At 37.1% G+C, this 20,184-nt stretch overlaps 1 protein-coding gene across 1 annotated transcript in view; it reads right to left on the bottom strand.

Annotated features, from left to right (window-relative positions):
• LOC146004258 (serine protease snk-like) overlaps nt 1-20,184 on the bottom strand; it is a 40,626-nt gene that overhangs the window by 8,278 nt on the left and 12,164 nt on the right. Inside the window, exons 2-4 of the mRNA XM_083142953.1 lie at nt 16,910-17,443; nt 10,750-10,914; nt 2,189-2,291 (exon numbers count right to left, since the gene is read on the bottom strand). Coding sequence (XP_082999079.1) covers nt 2,189-2,291; nt 10,750-10,914; nt 16,910-17,443 — 802 coding nt within the window. The remainder of the gene's footprint in view (nt 1-2,188; nt 2,292-10,749; nt 10,915-16,909; nt 17,444-20,184) is intronic.

The raw sequence follows: 20,184 nt of genomic DNA, 5'->3' as shown, positions 1-20,184 counted from the left end.
TTTTTTTACAAAATTTTAATTTAGTCAGGCCACAACGAAGGCAACGCGAGGATGTGAGGGATAAAAATAATTTCTGCATATTGCCCAATATGTATTTCTATGTTCTTCTTAAAGGTTCGCATAACCACTTTTTATATATGCAAAATTATCTAACACAGTTAGTTTTAGTGATTATTATTTTATTTTATCTGCGACGTTTCGTTCTGGTTTCTCAGAACTTTCTCAAGCTACACTAAGATATACGAGGGTGGTTTGAAAAGTTCTTGAAATCACCACCAGATGTCAGTGCTAGGACAACGAGGTTCCCACATAGTAATAGGCCATCCTTTATTAATAAACACGTGGCGCGATAGTGTTCTGGATAGAGATCTGTGGTGCGGACGTCACTTTGTAGTTGTTCCCGTGCAGTGCTTTGTGAAGATGGAAAAAATCGAGATTCGAGCGGTGATTAAGTACTTCGTAAAGAAAGGTATGAAAGCAAAGGAAATTCATGCCGATTTTCTGAACACACTGGGGGACTCTGCTCCTTCATATTCAACTGTTGCAAAGTGGACAAACGAGTTTAAATTTGGTCGGGACAGCTTAGAAGATGATCCACGTAGTGGTCGCCCAAAATGTGCTACTACCCCAGAAATTATTGAAAAAGTGCATAAATTGGTCATGGAGGATCGCCGACTGAAAGTGCATGAAATTGCTGAAGCTATAGGAATGTCATCCGAACGGGCGTATCACATTTTAACAGTTGAATTGGATATGAGAAAATTATCTGCAAGATGGGTGCCACGACTTTTAACACAGGACCATAAACGCATCAGAGTGGACATTTCCGAACAATGTTTGACTCGTTTTAAGAGAAACCAAACAGATTTTTTGCGCCAGTTTGTGACGACAGATGAAACGTGGGTCCACTACTATACCCCAGAGACAAAACAACAGTCAAAGCAGTGGAAACATGTTGATTCACCACCACCAAAGAAAGCAAAGGCAATAGGGTTGGTTGGAAAGGTAATGACGTCAGTGTTTTGGGATGCGAAAGGGATTATGTTGATCGATTATCTTCCCACTGGTCAAACAATTACGGGACAATACTACGCTAATCTCCTCGACCAACTAAAGCATAAGATACGGGAAAAGAGGCCAGGTTTGGCAAGAAAGAAAATCATCTTGCATCAGGACAATGCGTGCCCTCACACAAGTGTTGTTGCCATGGCAAAAATCATGAACTTGGTTACGAATTGTTGCCACATTCGCCTTATTCACCTGATTTGGCTCCCTCAGACTTCCATCTTTTCCCCAAACCCAAAAGTTCCCTCGGTGGACGGAGATTCTCTTCAAAGGAAGAACTAATAGCCAAAGTTGACACGTATTTCACAGGCCTGGAGGAATCTAATTTTCGAGATGGGATCAAGGCATTGGAACATCGCTGGACCAAGTGCATTAGTGTACAGGGAGACTACATTGAAAAATCAAAAAAAAAAATCACTGTTGTAAGTCGTTTCTTTCTATTCCATTCCGAGAACTTTTCAAACCACCCTCGTACATACAAAACACAACCTCACGTGGCTAGTCACTCTACACTTCTAAGGAATGAATGTGTGTCCATATTTCCTCCTAGGTAAACTGATTTTTCCACCTTGCAGGTGTCTCCCCTCCCCTCCATCCTGTAACCTACTCTTCTTGTCTTCCCTCTCCTCCTCCTTCTGGTGGCACTGACCTTCTCTTTCTCCTTTAACTCATCTGGCAAGTTAAAATCTTTTATTTTTGTGCAGAAAATTGAAGGTGGCTCAGGAAACTTAATTAACTTACTTTCCACATGCTTTTTCTATCAGTTCCACCCATTTCATACCAATTTCCCCTTCATTTTTGTTTATTTTCTCTCCCCTGTTTATGCGTACGTGCTTTGTCTCTGCTACTTTTCTCTCAATTTCATTTTCCCTCTTCTCCTACATTTGTAATTTCTTGATCTTGTGTCCATATGTCAACATATGGTCACTCAATGCCGTTCTGGGATCTTCCTCTTTAATGTCTCTCCTATGTTATTTAATTCTCTCGTTGATGCTTCTCCCAGTCTCTCCTATGTACTTGCTTCTACATCCACTACATTCTACTTCATATATCCCTGCCATTGCCAATCCACCACTTTAACTATTTGAAATACTAAATACATTAAATAACCACAGATACTTACAGTGAACTCGAAGCACAATGAGCAGCAGTTAACACATATCTTTCACTAATGAGTGATCCACCACACAACCAGGATATACGTCCATCTTGTACATAACCAAGGGCTGCCTGAAAATAATTAACAATACAATTGTAGTCAAATATCATGTAGAACTGAAAAGAGATGAAGGTAGAAAATCAGCAGCTACAATAAAGTTTACAAGAAGCATGGGGGAGGGGAACAAAAAATATGTACTCAGAAACGAAGACACAAGGAACATGGTAAAAAGGTATACATATAATATAAAGATACACAAATAAAATATGGGAACACAAAGAATTCTTACCCACGAAAGTGATATAATTATGACTCTAGAAAAGAAAACAAGAATGATGTGGATAGATACAGTTATGAGGAATGTGGATACAACAGATGGAAGCTTGATACATCTGGAAAAGGAAGGTGAAACTTTGCTTGCCAGCCTGTGAGAGATTAATGAAATACAACTAATGATAATGGTGATGATTCTATCTATTGTGTCATCTTAACTCAGATTCACGAATTGAAATTGAGCTAATAATAACATTTTTTTTAACATTTCAAATCAACCTGATTGTTTACAATTGTTTATATTTTTAAACTGTAGGTTCCACATTCAACTCTGGGCTTAAAAATTGGATTTTTTTTGTACTTTTATTCTTACCATTTGTACATGCATTCTCATTGTCATAATTAACTTACAGAAGCAGTAAATTTGCACAGAGAAACAAAACAAAACAAAGGTCAGGAATGCCATATCCTCTAACTAATTAACTAACTCTCTAGCCTTCTAAAACCTGAAGGTTCATGGCTGCAGCAACACAGGTCTTCCATCTGTCCCTATCATGAGCAAGATCTAAATACTCTTTTCCATCTCTACCAATTTCCTTTAGGTCCATCTCAACGTTGTCCCTCCATCTTCGTCTTGGCCTTCCTATAGGTCTCTTATCATCAGGTTTCCCAACAAGAATCCTGTGAACTCCTCTTTCCTATGCCATATCCTCACAGATAGTAATACGATCAATCCAAACTTGTAAACAGTAAAACCAAATTTAAAAGTTAATATGCATTTTACCATGTAATTAGTCTTTATTCATTTAAGTAAACAAACTTCTTTGTCCAAAGTTATGGATGTAGAGGATAGGAGATGTTCCTAATGGATGTAAAGGAAAAGATGGCATTTAAAAGTATTGGTTTTAAAGATGATAAATTGAATTGTTTCCGGGCCATCAAGATTCGCACACATCGCTGCTAAGAGAGCTTTTGATGACATTAGGAAAAATATCAATGCAATTGGAATTGCTCAGTTTCTGGTAAAAACCGAAGCTGAATATAACCCACCACACAAGAAAAGTAACCTAAAAAAATAAGAAGAAAATTGATGATACGGACTAAGACAGATACAGATTACACTAAGAATGAAGTATAATGAGTGACTGAATTCAGTACAAGAGAAGTAAAGTTGTGGACAATCATCTTCTGCCATTTCCACTTTCTGGACAGGCAGTGGATTTTTTCGGGGCGGAGGGGGATGGGGGGCTGAACTTATGAACTTGGATGGTGCATAGGTGTGTTCAGTGAAGCACAAACATTTTTCATCTTGGGATTTATGGTTATTTTCAAAACATATTCTTCTGAAACATAAAAAAAACTAGACCTCGTTGTGGGCTCATTTCGAATGTGATGGAATGGAAAATCAGAAGTTTGTCACTTGAAAGTAGTGAACAAAAATGCATCTATTCATTTTAATGCAGGGTGCAATATGAAGGAGCAATAGGAGGGATTTTCCCGCTCTCCCTTCCTGGTTTGAAACATCAAATCTCTGGTAATGAATGACACATCTTGACCAGGGATCATTATTTCCAATCCACTTGTAAACTATATTGTACTTATGGTGTTTCAGGTGATTTAAACTAGGTTTACCACAGAATAGCTACATACAAAAATTCCGTTAGCAATTTATGAAGACTGTGTACAGTGGCGCCAATTTATATGGGTTTGTGGGGCTGTGGAAAAGGAGATACGATAGCCACTAACGCCGTCAAATGGTTGGGCGGGAACTTTACGACACCTACCATGAAGAAGTAATAGGATCATAGCTGATTATGTCCTTTGCGATTAGTCCACTCAGAATTAGTTCACTTCATCAAATGATTTACTAAATCTCATCAATTTGCATGGTCGAGTTCATTATTTGTGTTCTTTTTGGTTTAGGTTCAACATCTCTGAAGAGAAAATTATGCTCATTTCTTTGTTTTCCTTGTCCCTGTACATCCAGGGTCAAGGAAGTCAGTAATAAGGTGTGTTATATACAGTGTACACCTATAGATTAAATTGTATCTTCTCCAAATATGATATATAAAGAAACAAACTACCGGAGAACTAAGTGAGGTGAGTGTACATTTTTATATTACTATTATAGTGGAACCACAAGCAAAGAAACCTGCGCAGACTCGCGACTCCTGTGCACCATACTCCAGTGTGGAGGGGAGGGGGAGAGTAGAGCATGCTCTCTTATAGCCAGGGTTGAACGGAAGAGTAGGAAGGTGCGCGGGGACTTTTCGACGAAGGTTATTTTTCTCGTGATTGCTCTTATAAGTAAGGGGAACTGTGATTGGTCATTCATCTATTTTATCACTTCTTCATCATCTCAATTGACTTAAATGGCCGGAAGATCAAAGTAAATTTATCAAATATAAATGCAAACACGTACAGTTTAATAAATAACCAAAATAGAATGAAAATTAGCAGTTTGTATTTTTATTGCTTTATGTGAATATGTAGGGAAAAATGAGAGAGAATTGTACACCAATAACAAAAGAAATGGTAACTGTGGAGGAGTACCATAGAATCGAATTCGTAGTAGTAGTAGTTGTGGTCGTGTAGATATTGCAGTTCACTTCACTGAACTGTAACACTGATCACAAACTTGCATATACACACAAATGTTAAAATTAAATACCACTCTGGCGGGCAAAACTATATAATACCCACATTGTACGAGGGGAGGGAGACAATAACAGGGAGGGTATGGATACAGGAAATGGTATCTTGGCTCTGTGTAGTCTTTTAGAAAGGGTGTGTCTGTGTTTGTTCCTTAACGGGCAATGGAAGAATAGATAATTTGGCATTTGTTTGATTACTCTGCAATCACAGGTAGGAGATTCATAACGTGATGTTCTTTTGATTATATGAAAAAAATACTGGTGATATTTTTAAGGATTCTATAGAGCAGAAGTTTAAAATTTATTATACAAATTAGTAATAGTATTTTAAATATTTGTGGCAACGTATTCAATTCACTGAAGTATTCTTAAAAATATATACTACTATGTAAGACCATTACAGACACAGTAATATTTATTTCATAGAACGTATAAGCGATACTAAAAAATACAATACTTCTGCAACTGAATTCTACCTTATGGCCAAGTTACAAAGCAAAAATTAAACCATTAAGCTAAACTACTACAGCTGTTCAAAATCTAATTACGGCTTCGCAGTAACGCAACTTAGCTTTGAACAAAACTTTGTGTATATTTTGTGCTTATAAAATACAGACACGGAAGTTGTAGTATTAATCATTTTACACATCGGTAAGAAGCCACACTTGGTTTCTACTGCAGAAATTAAAGACTACACATCGAAAGGTGGAAGAAATGTGCCCTTGCATGTTAACCTGAGACTGCAGTGGCATGCCCAGGATTTTCGAAAAGGAGGGGTTACGTACACTATTTTTGGTAGTCATCCCTCATTTTGCCATCTTTTCCTACATTTGACATTTTTTTTAGGAATACTGGGCCAAAGGGGGGGGGGGGTTATAACACCCACCAACTCCCCCTTGGACACGCCACTGCCTGAGAGAATGAAATATTACTTCATGCCAAGTTTGCGTGAAAGCAATGTTGAACAGTATTACATTTCATGTTAGGCAGACTTTGATATATTCGCGGAAACATGTGCACTGAAGAAAAAAATACAAGTGCATAGCCTAGTGTAAATATAGCGTACATAAATGCTGGTATGCAAAGTATATTATGTTCAACGTATTTGGAAGGTGTATCTTGTGCTGAACTAAAATAAATAATAATAACAAGTGGTGTGCGGTTTCTCGAAAATCGGGATCGGAAAGAAAAATTCCATCCCGATCCAGACTTCAGCAAATGACTTCCTATTTTTTTGGATCCCGACTGAATGGTCATTTTAAAACGGTATTAATTCTTAACGTTTTCTACATTGCAAGTGTCTGGAACTTTTGGAAATTGTTAGTTTTCATTCCAGAAATGCAAAGAGAATCACTTAAGGTGAAAATGACGTGTAGAATTTGAGATTTCCAGAGCCTTGGGAAATTTCCCTTTCCGAAAATTTCACGACTAGTCGAGAAATTGCGATATTTCCCATCCCGAATGTCCGGATTTAAAAAAAATTACCGTTCCGATCAATAATATTCTGTCCTGCATAACAATAAGTACCCATCGATATTTATTTTCAATTTGTTTGAAGCCACAAAATGTAAATGGGTGGAAATGCTCATTTGTGTACTCGATTTCGTGTGTTCAGTTTCTGGCATGGTTTCCTATCTGCATAGTGCAACACTAGCGCATACATTTGGAATTCATTTCATGGATAAATTCACCTCTTACTGTAGTTTCGTCATCACAAGTAAACAACGGATTGGCCCAACCTATACTTCTAATAACCTTGACACTTCCTGTGTTTAATAGGAAGTATATCACCTGTGTTTAACAGGCTTTAGGGACTACTCTTCTGTGTTGAATAGGGAGTAGAAGACTTGTGTTGAATAGGGAGTAGAAGACCTGTGTTTAATAGGTCTAAGCTTACCTGTGTTTAACAGGCTATAGGGACTACTCTTCTGTGTTGAATAGGGAGTAGATCTGTATTTAACAGGTCTGAGGTTTTAACTCTTCCTGTGTTGAATAGGAAGAAGACAACCTGTGTGAACAGGTTACTTTTCATTCCCTGATTTGGCTGAATGTAAAAAATTCCAAACCAAAAATCTAGTAAATTCTAAACTTCAAAGTAAGGTTTACTCGACAATCCCTACTACTACAAACTGTATGAAATTTGGAAAATAAACAGTCAAACCCTAGATCATCGACGCAGTCATCTGACACACCAGTGTGCTGGCACGACGAGGAAGTAGACGTGTGATGTAGCAGAAATCTATAGAACTTGTATTGAGCGAGGACGCAACAGAACAGTTGAAGCCTCTACGAAGAAGTTCGTTCTGACGGCAAATTTGTGAATGTGCAAAATAAATACTAAAAAGTAACTTTACTTAAAATCTGTGGGTTCCAAGACAAAATAAATATTATAAGTTTTAATTTTAATTTCTTGATCTAGTATTTAAAAAAGGGTAATAATACTACTTATAAGTTTAGTTGGGAAAAATAATGTCAAAGAAAACTCAAAAAAGTGAACTTAAGAAATCCACCATGTCTGACATAGTTTGTTGTTCAGATAGAAGTAAATCTAAAGATCAAATTATAAAATGTATTGAATGCGAGAAAATGTTTCATACTGAATGCGCAGAGTTAATGACTCCTATAACAGCAGGAATGGATTTCAAATGTAACACTTGCTTGGAAAAGGGAGAATCCCCACAGATGCCAAATTGGTTCATGCTTTTCTTACATGAAAGAAAGAGAAACTGGAGGAAGAAGAAAAAAGAAAGAAAGGTAAATTGGAGGAAGGAAAAAGGAAGAAAGAGAAATGGGAAGATGAAAGGAAAATACTAGAAAGAGAGGAGAAATGAACAAAAGAGAAAATGGAGGAAGAAGAAAGAAGAAATAACGAGAAATTGGAGGAAGAAGAAAAAAGAAGAAAGAAATTGGAAGATGAAAGGAAAATATTAGAAAGAGAGGAGAAAGGAACAAAAGAGAAAATTGAGGAAGAAGAAAAAAGAAGAGCAAGAGAAATTGGAGATGAAAGGATGGATAGAAATGATAAGAACCGAATGCAAGGAAAATAAAGATGGAATTAAAATTTCTTATAGAGGATAGCCGTAAGGAAACACAAACTGAATTGGTTAAATTTGGACAAGAACTTCGAAAGGAGGTAAAAGAACAAAGGAAAGAGGACTATGATAAAGTAGAGAAAGAGATGGAAAGGGAGATGAGGCTTAGGGAAGCCATAGGATGAAGAATTAGTTGATCTGATCTGTAAATTAACTGTAGAAACCAACAAAATCCAAGCACAAATAGGAGAAGAAAAGGAATTAAGGAAAATGGAGGTAGAAGACAAAATGAAAGAAGTACATTGGCAATTTCACAAAACAAATGAAAAAATCGAATCTCTAAGTTTAAAATTTGGACAACTAACCGTGCAAATAGATAGCCAAAGAGGAAGAGAGAGAAGAGAAGTACCTACGATTCCAAGGCTGGAGCACAAAAGAAGTTTTAAAGAAAGAGATAGTGGTTCGTCCTGTCAATCAGTCTCTTCTGAGTCAAGAAACAAATCCAAGCAGATGAGACAAACTCGTAACTCTTCTAGTGGTCACTCGGAACATAACTACCAAGTAAAATTAGATAAGAAGAAACCTTCCGATACAATAAAAAGAAATTTCCGTATGTCTGATGTAAATTTTTTGGCCAAGTTTTCTGGTGAGATAATTACAGTTTCGGCAGAAAGATATATTGAAGATTTATGCAGTTATATGGACATGATGAATATTCCACCAACATACAGGCTGAAATTATTACGTACTCTTATGACCGGCAAAGCTAAGTCATGGTATATAGCTAACGAACGTAAGTGAAAATCATTCGAACACTTCTGTTCAGCCCACCACCAAGGGTAAACAACGTGAAATGCATAACCTACAAAATAAGAGATACTATCATTCATTAGGAATGTCCCTAGAAGAATACTCATGGGAAATTTATGGCACCTATTGTAATTTGGTAGAGAATGTCAATCAAGAGGAAGTTCTGAATCTGATTATTAGTCAACTACCTATCAAGATTAGACAGTTAGTATTAATCAGAAATCCGAAAACTGTGGATCAACTAACCTCATTTCTTAGTCGATACGAAGCTTCTGAACAACTTGACTTTAACAGGAATGAAACATTCAGATCTGAAGAGGGTAGACAACCTCGAGTGAGGCAAAGTCAATTAGTAAATTCTCCGACTAACCACCGAGATGATAGAAGAGGTGGAGACAGAAGGAATAATTTATTCCAACAAAGATATTATTATAATAATAATAATAGAAATCAAACTTATAATCCAAGAGGAGAGAATAATACTAATAGAGGTAAGTAACCATAGTGACCAAGGAAATAGAACTGGCAGTGAAAATGAAAGAAATAGAAGACTTTGGCGATCCTTTAGAGATGAGGTGTTAACAATGATTTATATATTCAAGTTAAAGGCTTGAGGTTATATTTGAGTTATAATTTGATAATTAATTCATAATTGAAGGAAATTAGATGGTAATCATTATAAAGAAAAAATATGTAAACGATTTATATGAACCAATTGATTTCTCTAAACTAAATATTTAAGTGAGAGTATTAGGAGGGGCAATCGCCCCCCCCCCTTGCCCCCTATCTGCACGCCTGTGGGTGACCGTAATATGTTGACCCAAAAACGGGACAAGCAAATCTAATTTATTTATTCTTTTTCAGTCTTTTCGAAGTTGTGTTACGATTCCTCTTGAAAATTGCTACTGATCGTACAGTTTTGTTACGTTCTCTGAATTAGAAAATATATTAGAATTCAATATTTCATTAGGAATTGTCTTTTGATTTTTGGGTCGAGACTCAGGAATTTAAATTCTTCATGCAGGCACGCATTGAAACTATATGTATGCTTCTTTGTCATATTTATTCACTGCTCTACAAACAACGGAACACACACAAAACAATGAAAACCGCAACTTAAACTGAAAGCTAACTTAAACAGTAAACTGCTGCCTGCTCGAATCTTCTCGACGAAATTGTAGCATTTGGATTGTTATGCGTAATTAGCCAAAAGTGGCAGAAAAGAGACTTGAAATATAAAAAATAACAAATTTCTATGAATAACTTGAAACAGTGTTTCCATGACACTAGTTCAAAAATTCCATCCACTTTCTTTCAGCATGAAAAGTCTCCAATTTAGATTTAATTTTCGAGCTAACTTCTACATTTTTATAAAACGGGATATATTGAGGATTTTTAAAATATATATATGGGACAACCAGAACACGTCTCCTAAACGGGACTATCCCATTGAAAACAGGACGTATGGTCACTCTATGAATATTTTTTGACCAATTATGGATGAAAAGTAAAGCTAGAAGTCCATGAAAAAAATTTACTTCATGCAGATTTCATGCATCAAAAATTGCAGCTGAATAAATAGTAAATATATCAGATAAACATAATTAAAATTTTACACACACATATATTTATATTGTTTAGGCTTCCTAACTGAATTATTTTTTGTCAAAATAGTTCAACTTGCACACAAAGTATAAAATTTTCAAACTTAACAACACACAACTATACTCATGTTAGTAATATCTGAAAATAAAACTTGCCATGTGAGGAAACTCTCCAACCATAGTTTTTTCTCCTCCAACAATAAGTGGTAGACCGGAGTAGTCACACTTTTCAACATTAAATGAAACTGGCTCTGGGTTTGGTACCAGTGGTAGAGCTTCAACTGTTTCTGTAACCTGCTCTGCATATTCTCTGCATTCTGTAGGAAAAGAAATGCAAGAAATTTCACTGTCTATTTTCAGAAATATTTCAATTGTAAACTGTGGGTTATTTTAAAAAAAAATCAGTACAGTATCAGTTACAGTATTGTAGTGATTCCAGATATTTATACAATATCCTTGAAGCATCAGAATATTATATACATGTAATTTCTCCCAAGAGTCAAAATTTAGCAAACAGAGGAAGGCATTCCGATATCACCCTGATTGTAAATGTGCTTTCAGACCGAAGTAACACATGCACTGCAATGTACATTCAGTGGAATGCTCAAAGGGGTTTGGCTCAGTGTTAATAAAAAATAAAGGTACAGGCAGGAAAAAATGGCAAAATGAGTGCTGACTACTAAAGAAAGTATACATAACCCTTTCCTTTTGAAAATCGTGGGCACACCAATGGGTATGTGTGACCAACATATCGATGCATCCTATTGATGCATATCACTTCAAGTGATATGTAAGCTACAATATACATGTGGAGTTAGTTATGTTACTTCAGTATGAAAGGGTTGCACTCATTTCTATAGGTTTGTTTCAAGTAACAAGTGTTGCTCATCATTTTAGTTTGAAAGCCCCTCATACACTATGTGGAAGAAAGTCATTGGACACCCAGATTTCAACTCTGAAACGAACTCCTCATGGAAAAGAGAGTACAGATGGGTATATATACGGCAGCAGGAAGCTTCTCAGATCAATCGCTGTTAAAATGACGAACAGCAAAAAGCTCAGCATGTTTGAAAGAGGGATCATAGTAGGCTGCTCCATAAGAGGCATGAGTATACGTAGCATAGCTGATGTCCGACAGGTCTCTAAATCAACTGTAGCCTTTGTCATCAAGAAGTGGAAGGAAAAGGGACGCTGCAGCAATACACCACGAAGTGGAAGACCCACGAAATTGGACGACTGGGACAGGAGAGTGCTGAAGAGGGAGATTCGGAAAAACAGGACTCGTCTGATGCATTCGATACGGAAGAGTTTCAAAGTGCGACCAATTTGACTGTTTCGACCAAGACACTTCACAAGGAGGCCCATGCGCTGAGTTATCATGGTCGAGCCGCTGCCCACAAATCCCTGATAACAAAAAACAATCAATGGTATAGACTACGCTGGTGTAAAGAGCAGAGAAACTGGACAGTGTTGCAATGGCAGAAGGTCCTATGGAGCGATGAATCACGCTTCACACTGTTTCCAACAGATGGGAGAGTGTGGGTATGGCGATTACCCAGAGAACGTCTGTTACCTGAGTGTGTAGTGGCCACAGTGAAATATGGTGGTGGGGGCATCATGTTCTGGGGTTGTTTCAGCTGGCATGGCATGAGTCCACTGGTACCGGTGTATGGCCACATGACGTCTGCATCCTACCAAGATATTCTCGACAACACCATGCTCCCCAAGTTGTAGCGTTTCCATGAAAACGAAGAATATGTGTTCCAGGATGATAATTCGACTTGTCATGTTTCCAGGGCTACCACGGAGAGGTATGCAGAAAATAATGTCACCTGACTGGATTGGCCTGCTCAGAGCCCTGACCTCAACCCTATTGAACATCTATGGGACGAACTGGAGCGCAAATTGAGGTCGCGATCGCATCGCCCTTCTACACTTCCAGGGTTGGTGACTGTACTGCAGGAGGATTGGCGGAATATCCCACTCGGAATATCTCGGTGTACTACACGACCTTGTGGCCAGTGAAACGCAATGTGTAGCTGCTGTTATCACTGCCAAAGGCGGACCAACGTCCTACTGATTGCAAGAAAACTGATGGTATCCGCTGACATGTGGTGTCCAATGACTTTCTTCCACATAGTGTAGTTTTAAATTCTGTACAGTAAAACTAAGATGGCAAGAATGCAATTCAAAAGCAAGATTAAGTACTGCATATTTACTTAGAGCACATTATGTTACACTAGCATAGGCGTGCAGACCCTCTGATTAGGGGGATGGGGACAAAAACCTTGATAAAGTTTAAGTTTTATTGCACTGATGGGTGTGTGTATATATAGACCTCCCCACACACATTGATTGATTGATTCATTTGTTGTTTTAAATCCACTTTATGCACAGAAAGGCTAATCAGGACTGGACCTACAGTTTAAAGTGGGACCCGAACCACTGCGTGCTTCCACCAGATATCGAACCCGGGATCGCTTGATTACAAGGCAATGATGCTGCCACTGCACCATTGGGAAGACCCCCCACACACAGACACACATGTATATATGTATATAAAATATACATACGTACATAATCAATTCATCCGCTCCATAACAAACCAAGAGCAAAAATCATAATTGTCTCTCAATGCGCACACTCCTCTTCCTCCAAACAATTGTTCATGCATTTAAGAGGAAACTGTTTAGCAGCAGTACTTCTCTCCCTGGTAATTTACACAGACAACAAATTGTGAGCGAAGCGAGCAAGAAAATTTTCAGATCTAAATTTTTGAAAAGTGAAAACAATATTGATTTAATATGGCGTAAAAATTTTCATGGAGCGCCATGGCATTCTCTTGTACAATTTCTTTTATTTAGATCATTTGGTGTCCAGGGCTAACTCCTAGCTATGGCTCTGAACTTGACAAGACTGCAAGAAAAGCAGATATTGTGAGAGAAGTGAGCAAGAAAATTTTACGAAATCTACTTTTATTTGTATAAAATTTGAAATCAAGGGGGCAATTGCAGCTCTGTGCCCCCTGCAGGTGCTCTTGGTCATCTGAAAGAAATAATGCAAGAAAGACGTGAAAACTAATTCCATCTTGCTACTCTTAGATTCTGCTAGTCTTGCTTTCTTTTACTTCCATGTTTGCCTGCCTAAAATTGATTTCCATCCAAGGTTGGGGGCCAATACCCCCTGACCCCCTGTGGTTGCACACTACAACCCCTTCCTCGTAGATGCTTTGAACTTTCATCGGCTTGAAAATACTTCATTTCCATTAAGAGTATAATATCGTTTAATAATGGCAATAAGTTTCCTCCATCCTAAATTTCTAGGTGAAAATATAATAATATAAAGGCATGGATGTCTGAAGGGGGGCAAGGATGGTCACATCTCCCCCCTTATAAAATGAATGTCAACCTAAAAGTACATTTTTGCATGTATAATTTGATTTCAGTCATAATAATTTACATTAATTATTACAATGGGGATGCAGGAATGCAATAATTTCAAATTCAAGAGGTGTTTTTTGAGGGGGCAACACTATTATCCAGGTAATATGCCCCATGGAAAAATACCTTGATTGTCCCTCCACGGAAAAAATATGCGGACGTTCATGATAAGGCGGGACATTTGCCCCCCCTTGCCACCACATATATACACACACTTGCAGTGACATTTGGGATGAGACACGTGACTGAATATGATTCTATTTCACAGTTACCATTATGATATTATAATACATTTGCAATACAAATGATTTAAAAGCACCTAAGAATCCTTATGAGTTGTGTAGTGCATATTCCTGTTTTATTACATAATAATCGATTTCAGATTAAAATTTTTATTTTTCATATTGTAGGTACAGGTCAACTTAAATATATACATTGACTATAGTATTCGAAATAAGGGGTACCATTCCCGCAGCTAGGATAAATTACATAAAGCACTCTGTCTTTTCCCAAGGCTCAAACAAACATCCTGGGACCTAGGAATTTCCACTTTGAGCACAAAAAATATTAATGATTCAACTGATGAAATACGTAAATGCATTTGCAATTGTTCTATCACTGCTGAAACTTCATCTAAAGAAAATACTTAATTTATTCTCCAGTCTATACACATGGAAAAATTTCCATCCTCTGCCAGAGCTTCAATCAGAGGCCAATACGAGTGTCTTTTTTCACTGCCCATTCCATGCACGAGTAACATAAATGAACTATAGAGCAGAGTTTGCAACTCTTGCAGCCATGTTGTGTCTGGAAGGCAGAAGCGATGGCCTCGTTGCATTTCGACTGAACTGAGTGCTCTGTAAACTTACCAGCGAAACGTTGAAAACAATGTAAGACCTCGAGTGGGTAGTTTGGAAGCATACGCAAGGGCAAATGATCAGAGAATTGCATTTCTCTTTGGCGAAAAACAAGCGCAATCATAAAGGAAGCACGAACACATTCTAAGTGGAGTGGCAGCATGACTTCAGATTTCGAGAACACTTCGCCCTCTCATATAGCATGCAGAAAGCAACAAATACGTGAAAATATTCTAGTAGAACTTTGGAAAAAATTATGCAAGCGGCACTTGTCCAGTCTTCCTTCAGTGAACACTAATGGCTTTCTGTGATGGGTTACACTACTCATTCGTAGCTCTCCAATTTTCTCACAATGATGGGTGGCTACCAGTCCCATACACAGATAGAAATCTCAGGAGAAGTTGTTATGATTCTGCAAGGAGACTCAGACCTGCACTCAGGGTGCGAAATCCCGGGGGGGGGGGGGGGACAGGAGGGAATTCGCCCACCAATGATCTTGTCCTGAAATCCCCCCCCACCAAACTTTTCCAGGGGGGGAGTTTTTGTTCTTCCAAGAAACACATGAAATTAGTTTGGGAATCGAATTTACTTCACTGGAATAATATCAAAAACATACACAAAGAGCCTCATCTCTAAGGACACTGAACCCAGAAATTAGTCCAACTTGTTATTTCTTCTCCATTTCTCATTGCCTTTCGTTAGCTACCACAAAGTACATAAATACATAAATAAAACACGTAATAGCATTTAGATGTGAATTTAATATAGGAAACTATTACCTTCTTCATGCCTCTTAATTTTTGCCCCTCCCTCCTTAGCCACGCAAATCATTGTTCATGTTCATAGTAGTAAACTCAAGTCTTCAATTTGCAATCAAATTTTAAATGGATAGTCGATATAATATATTGTGTATTTTATAATATAATTTTCGATACCCGGTGGAGGTACATAGTGGTTCGAATCCCACTTTAAACTGTAGGTCCAGTCCCGATTATCCTTACTGTGCACAAAGTGGACTTAAAACTTCAACTCAATCAATCAATCAATTGTAAAATAATTTGATTATTTAATAATTGTTTTAATTATTTAATAATAAAATTGTGTGTGTGTGTCTGTCTGCTCCTTCCCCCCACCAATCTGCAGTGATTTCGCACCATGCCTGCACTTGCCTCACACCCTACCTCATAGCCCAAAGCTTGCACCTTAGACCATATGGCCACAAGACATACTTTACTATACAGACCTAAAGATAGTATTTTTATCATTAAGATTTTTTTGACTTAATGTGAATTGCATATCTACCCTAGAGCTGTGGAACAATTTATCCTATTTTAAAATTACCTGTATTTTATACTCAATTAGTACAAATAGATGTAGTGAATTGCTTCAGTAAAAACAAGGAAAGAGAAGGAAAAGAGAAACCAGATGAATCTTTTGGAAGGAAAGGCATGGAAAAAGGACAAGAGAATATTACTTTGCAAGACGGAATGTCCTCAGTCTGTATAGAACAGGAGGTTTCACAAAATTAAGGAAAATTTTAAGAAATGCAATAATAGCATTTCAGTAGTGCAGAGGTCTCGTAGATTGGATCCCAGGTTTGAATTCTGGCCTGGGCATGGATGTTTGTGAGTGTCCATTCATCAATTTCATCATAACATCACTCATTCCATCTTCGCAAATTAGCCAAAAGTGGCACAAAAAAAAATACAGCAAATATATAAATTGTAGATTGGAACAGGACAATAGGTACTGTATAATTCGCAAATTTCTATAGTGGAAAAGACAGCAACACCTATGGAACTTGTTTTACAGTTAGCCAGAAGGCATCAGAACTGAATTTTAACCAACAAATGTAAGAACTACTCTCTAATGGTTGAACACGTTTTTGTCACTCATAAAACCAAACAGTGTCTACTTTCTTTCATTTCCTTTCAATGCTAGCTTGTACTGCAACATGCAAATCTGGTATCTCCTAAGGCAACAATAGAAACAATATAATATTGTACAGTACTTACTTGCTTCACTCTTGCTTAATAACCCCGAGGGTCTGTTTGGATGCCTATGTGGAGGCTTCCCATGCACTCCAGAATTAGAGGGCCTAGACTGATCAGGAGGTTTATGCACTGGTCTTGATCCATGGCTTGGACTTTTTGATGTATATGGCGGTCTAGTTGTCTGGAACTCTGACTCAAAAGATATAGAACCTCCATTTACACTTTCATTTTCTGGCTCATATGGTCTGTAGTTTTCAACAGGTGGTCTGTTAAAGTTATCTTGTGGTATTTTAGTGTTCGTGTGGTGGTTGCTGTTTGTGTAGGGTCTCCTAGTGGAGGTGAATGTTGGTTGTGTGTCGATGTACACTGGCCTTCTTGTGGTTGTGGTCCTAACATTGAGTCTTTCGTCACAGCACACAACAGGTGTATTGCCATGGAAGTCACAAATCTTTGGATGTCCCAAGTTTTGTTGAATCATTTGCACTGCTATTGCACATTGAGGTAGTAATTTGCACACTCCCACAGCACCATTATCATCTGCGCACCAAGCACCAACTGAAAAAGACAGGGAAATAATGAGTGAAGAGGATATGTAAGAAATAAAAAAAGTCAAATCTGCACTTTAATGCCAACAAAAAAACTGCATTTTATGTTTTAAGTTTTCCTGTGGAAAGTTTCGAAAATTTGAAGGTGAACACAAAAAATCTATTTTTACAACAATGGTTGTTTTTATATCATTACATCATCTTTCCAAAAATGTTTACATTTAAGTTGTTTTAATAAAAATCTATCAAAGTGAGTAGTTTATGCTCCAATGTGGGAAAGTTACTAAAAAAAAATAACTTATCCCATGTTACTATACTTTGAAAGTAATGCGTCACATGTGCTAACAACAGATATCTAAGAAATTTCACCTAAACAATATGTACACCCAAACACACATATATACACATTTGTTCACATCATTGTCAGCCATGAAGTAAGTAGTTTCCAACAGATGTAAATCTGTTATTATTCACTTGTAAGAAATTATGTTTTGTTCTAGAGAATAAATTATCCAGTTCAAAATTTGGAAAGGCAATGCAAGTAAAGTAACTACAATCCTTTTTAAAAATAAATATGTTAATGTTAAAATTACTTCCATAATTTTGATAATGTAGCACAATCTTAAAGCAAATACCATAAAAGACAAATGTTAAATTACTTAATGACTCTGTAACGTCATATTTCTTCTCATGGAAACAAAAGGAGAAATAACACATATTACAACACTGGTGCTGCTTTTTGACAGACTAGACAAGCCAAGCAATCGCTCTCCATTAGCAGTTCCTAGTTGTGACTAGTGAGACATGAATCTGCATGGCATATAATATGAACACATAGGCATCACTGGAAATTTTGTATGGAAGGGGGGTTACACCGTTTCTAGAAGTATAAAATGATGTTAATAATAATAATAATACCATTAGCATAAACTAGTGATAAAATAAACTTTATTGTCAGGATTGATCGATTTGCTTTATTTTACTTTGCTTTTTGTCCCACTTTTGGCTAATTTGCGAAGATGGGGATGAGTGATGATATGATGAAATTGATGAATGGACAATCACAAACATCCTTGTTCAGGCTGGGATTCGAACCCGGGACCCCTGGCATCGTAGCGTGATATGCTAATCACTCGCCACTGTGGCCAGCGAACTATATTGTCAGTTATCAACATTATATTCTCAGTAATTCTCTTCAACTCGATGTACAAGATGAGTGAATATCTAGCATAACTGTTTTTTTTTCTAATATTTTTTTGAAGTTTTCATACTATTAATATACTGAAATGCATAGTTATTCTACTTTGTTATTAACTTTTACACATTGCTAACATGTGCTATTGGTGCTAAAAAACTAATTAACTGAACATTATTTCTGTTATCAACTATGAAAATAATATGCTTTTTGCTTCTTTTCTCATTAGAAAATGAACAATGTCAATTTCCAGTGGGGTTAACCAATCTGGTTTGTTCAGTAAATATGAGTTTTAAACTGTTAAATGGAGGTTAATGAACAGTTTTTTAGTCTCTTTGAATGGTTTGTACACTGTTCAAATTGAACGTTTTGCTTTGGGGGGGGGATGCCCACTCCAAAACCACCCGCAGGACTTTTTCTTGGTGGGGGGCATAGTGAGATTTCATATGTTGTCCTTCAGTCATGGGAACTTGTATTATTGTTTTTGTTATTATCATTATTATTATATTATTATTATTGCTATATTATTATTACCTCTTTAGAAATCATAAAATTCAAATTGGATTTAAAATACTTTGGTGCTGTATATAAGTTCAGACTCCAGTCTGGTTTCTAGATAGAAACTGGATACGCCCTGTTTCCTTTTCATAAACATTTATCACTTTGTATGAACAGCTCCTTGCCTTCTTGTACTTTTTCACAAGGGACAAATATCAAACAGATGCCACTTAATCTACTGTCCCCCATGGTACCTCTGATTGAACCCCCCCCCCCCCGTCCCTTACTGATGCTGTTGGCCCCTCAGTGGCGTGTTTGTGATTTCATTTTGGGAAGCAGCTTCTTTGGGTGTGCAAATTTGTATGTTATGAGTCAGTAAACTAAACTAGTGCCTTGCGGTTCTAAGTAACTTAGAACATTGATTCTAACCTAGGTCATTAAATCTTACTTAATACATTTATGACGTAATTTAGAAACAGGGTATTTACATTCTAAGAAAACCCAAACTCGTACGCTACCGAACTAGTAACACCGAAAACGTATCCAAATTTCCATTGCCAGATTCAAACCTAATGTCCAGTGGCGAAGCGTGACATTTTTACGTAGTCATCGCAAGACTTGCCAAACGTTAGGGTCAATCTTTCAACCATGGAGGGGGGTGGGGGAATTCCTACATTGATAATGATGATAACAGTGTTCCTACAGACGTGTGAAGTAGAGATGACCAAATTCATTTTTTTCTATGGAATATATGATCGTAAAATAAGGAAGACTAAACTTTCTTAAATTCTTAAATTGTTCAACCTCTCTCTCCGAAATTCGGGTAGTAAAATTTCCGAATCCAGATTTTAAATTTTCCGGAATCCTGATGTTTTTGACCATTCTTGGTGTGAAAGTAAGATATGTTAGAGAAAAGGTTCTGTCTAAGTATGTCTGTCACCTCGAGGCATAGTAAACTCAAAACTGTTTTGTAAAGCAAGAACACTATTTTCCAAAATCGATATTTGAACCGTGGGATAAAAAAAAAAATTAAAAGGAAAAATACTGTGAAGGAAATA

The sequence above is a fragment of the Lepisma saccharinum genome, chromosome 1 (assembly GCF_977018435.1).
Source record: "Lepisma saccharinum chromosome 1, izLepSacc3.1, whole genome shotgun sequence".
NCBI lineage: Eukaryota > Metazoa > Arthropoda > Insecta > Zygentoma > Lepismatidae > Lepisma > Lepisma saccharinum.
Note: the sequence above shows the minus strand (reverse complement) of the source record. Positions and strands in the feature narration are given on the sequence as shown.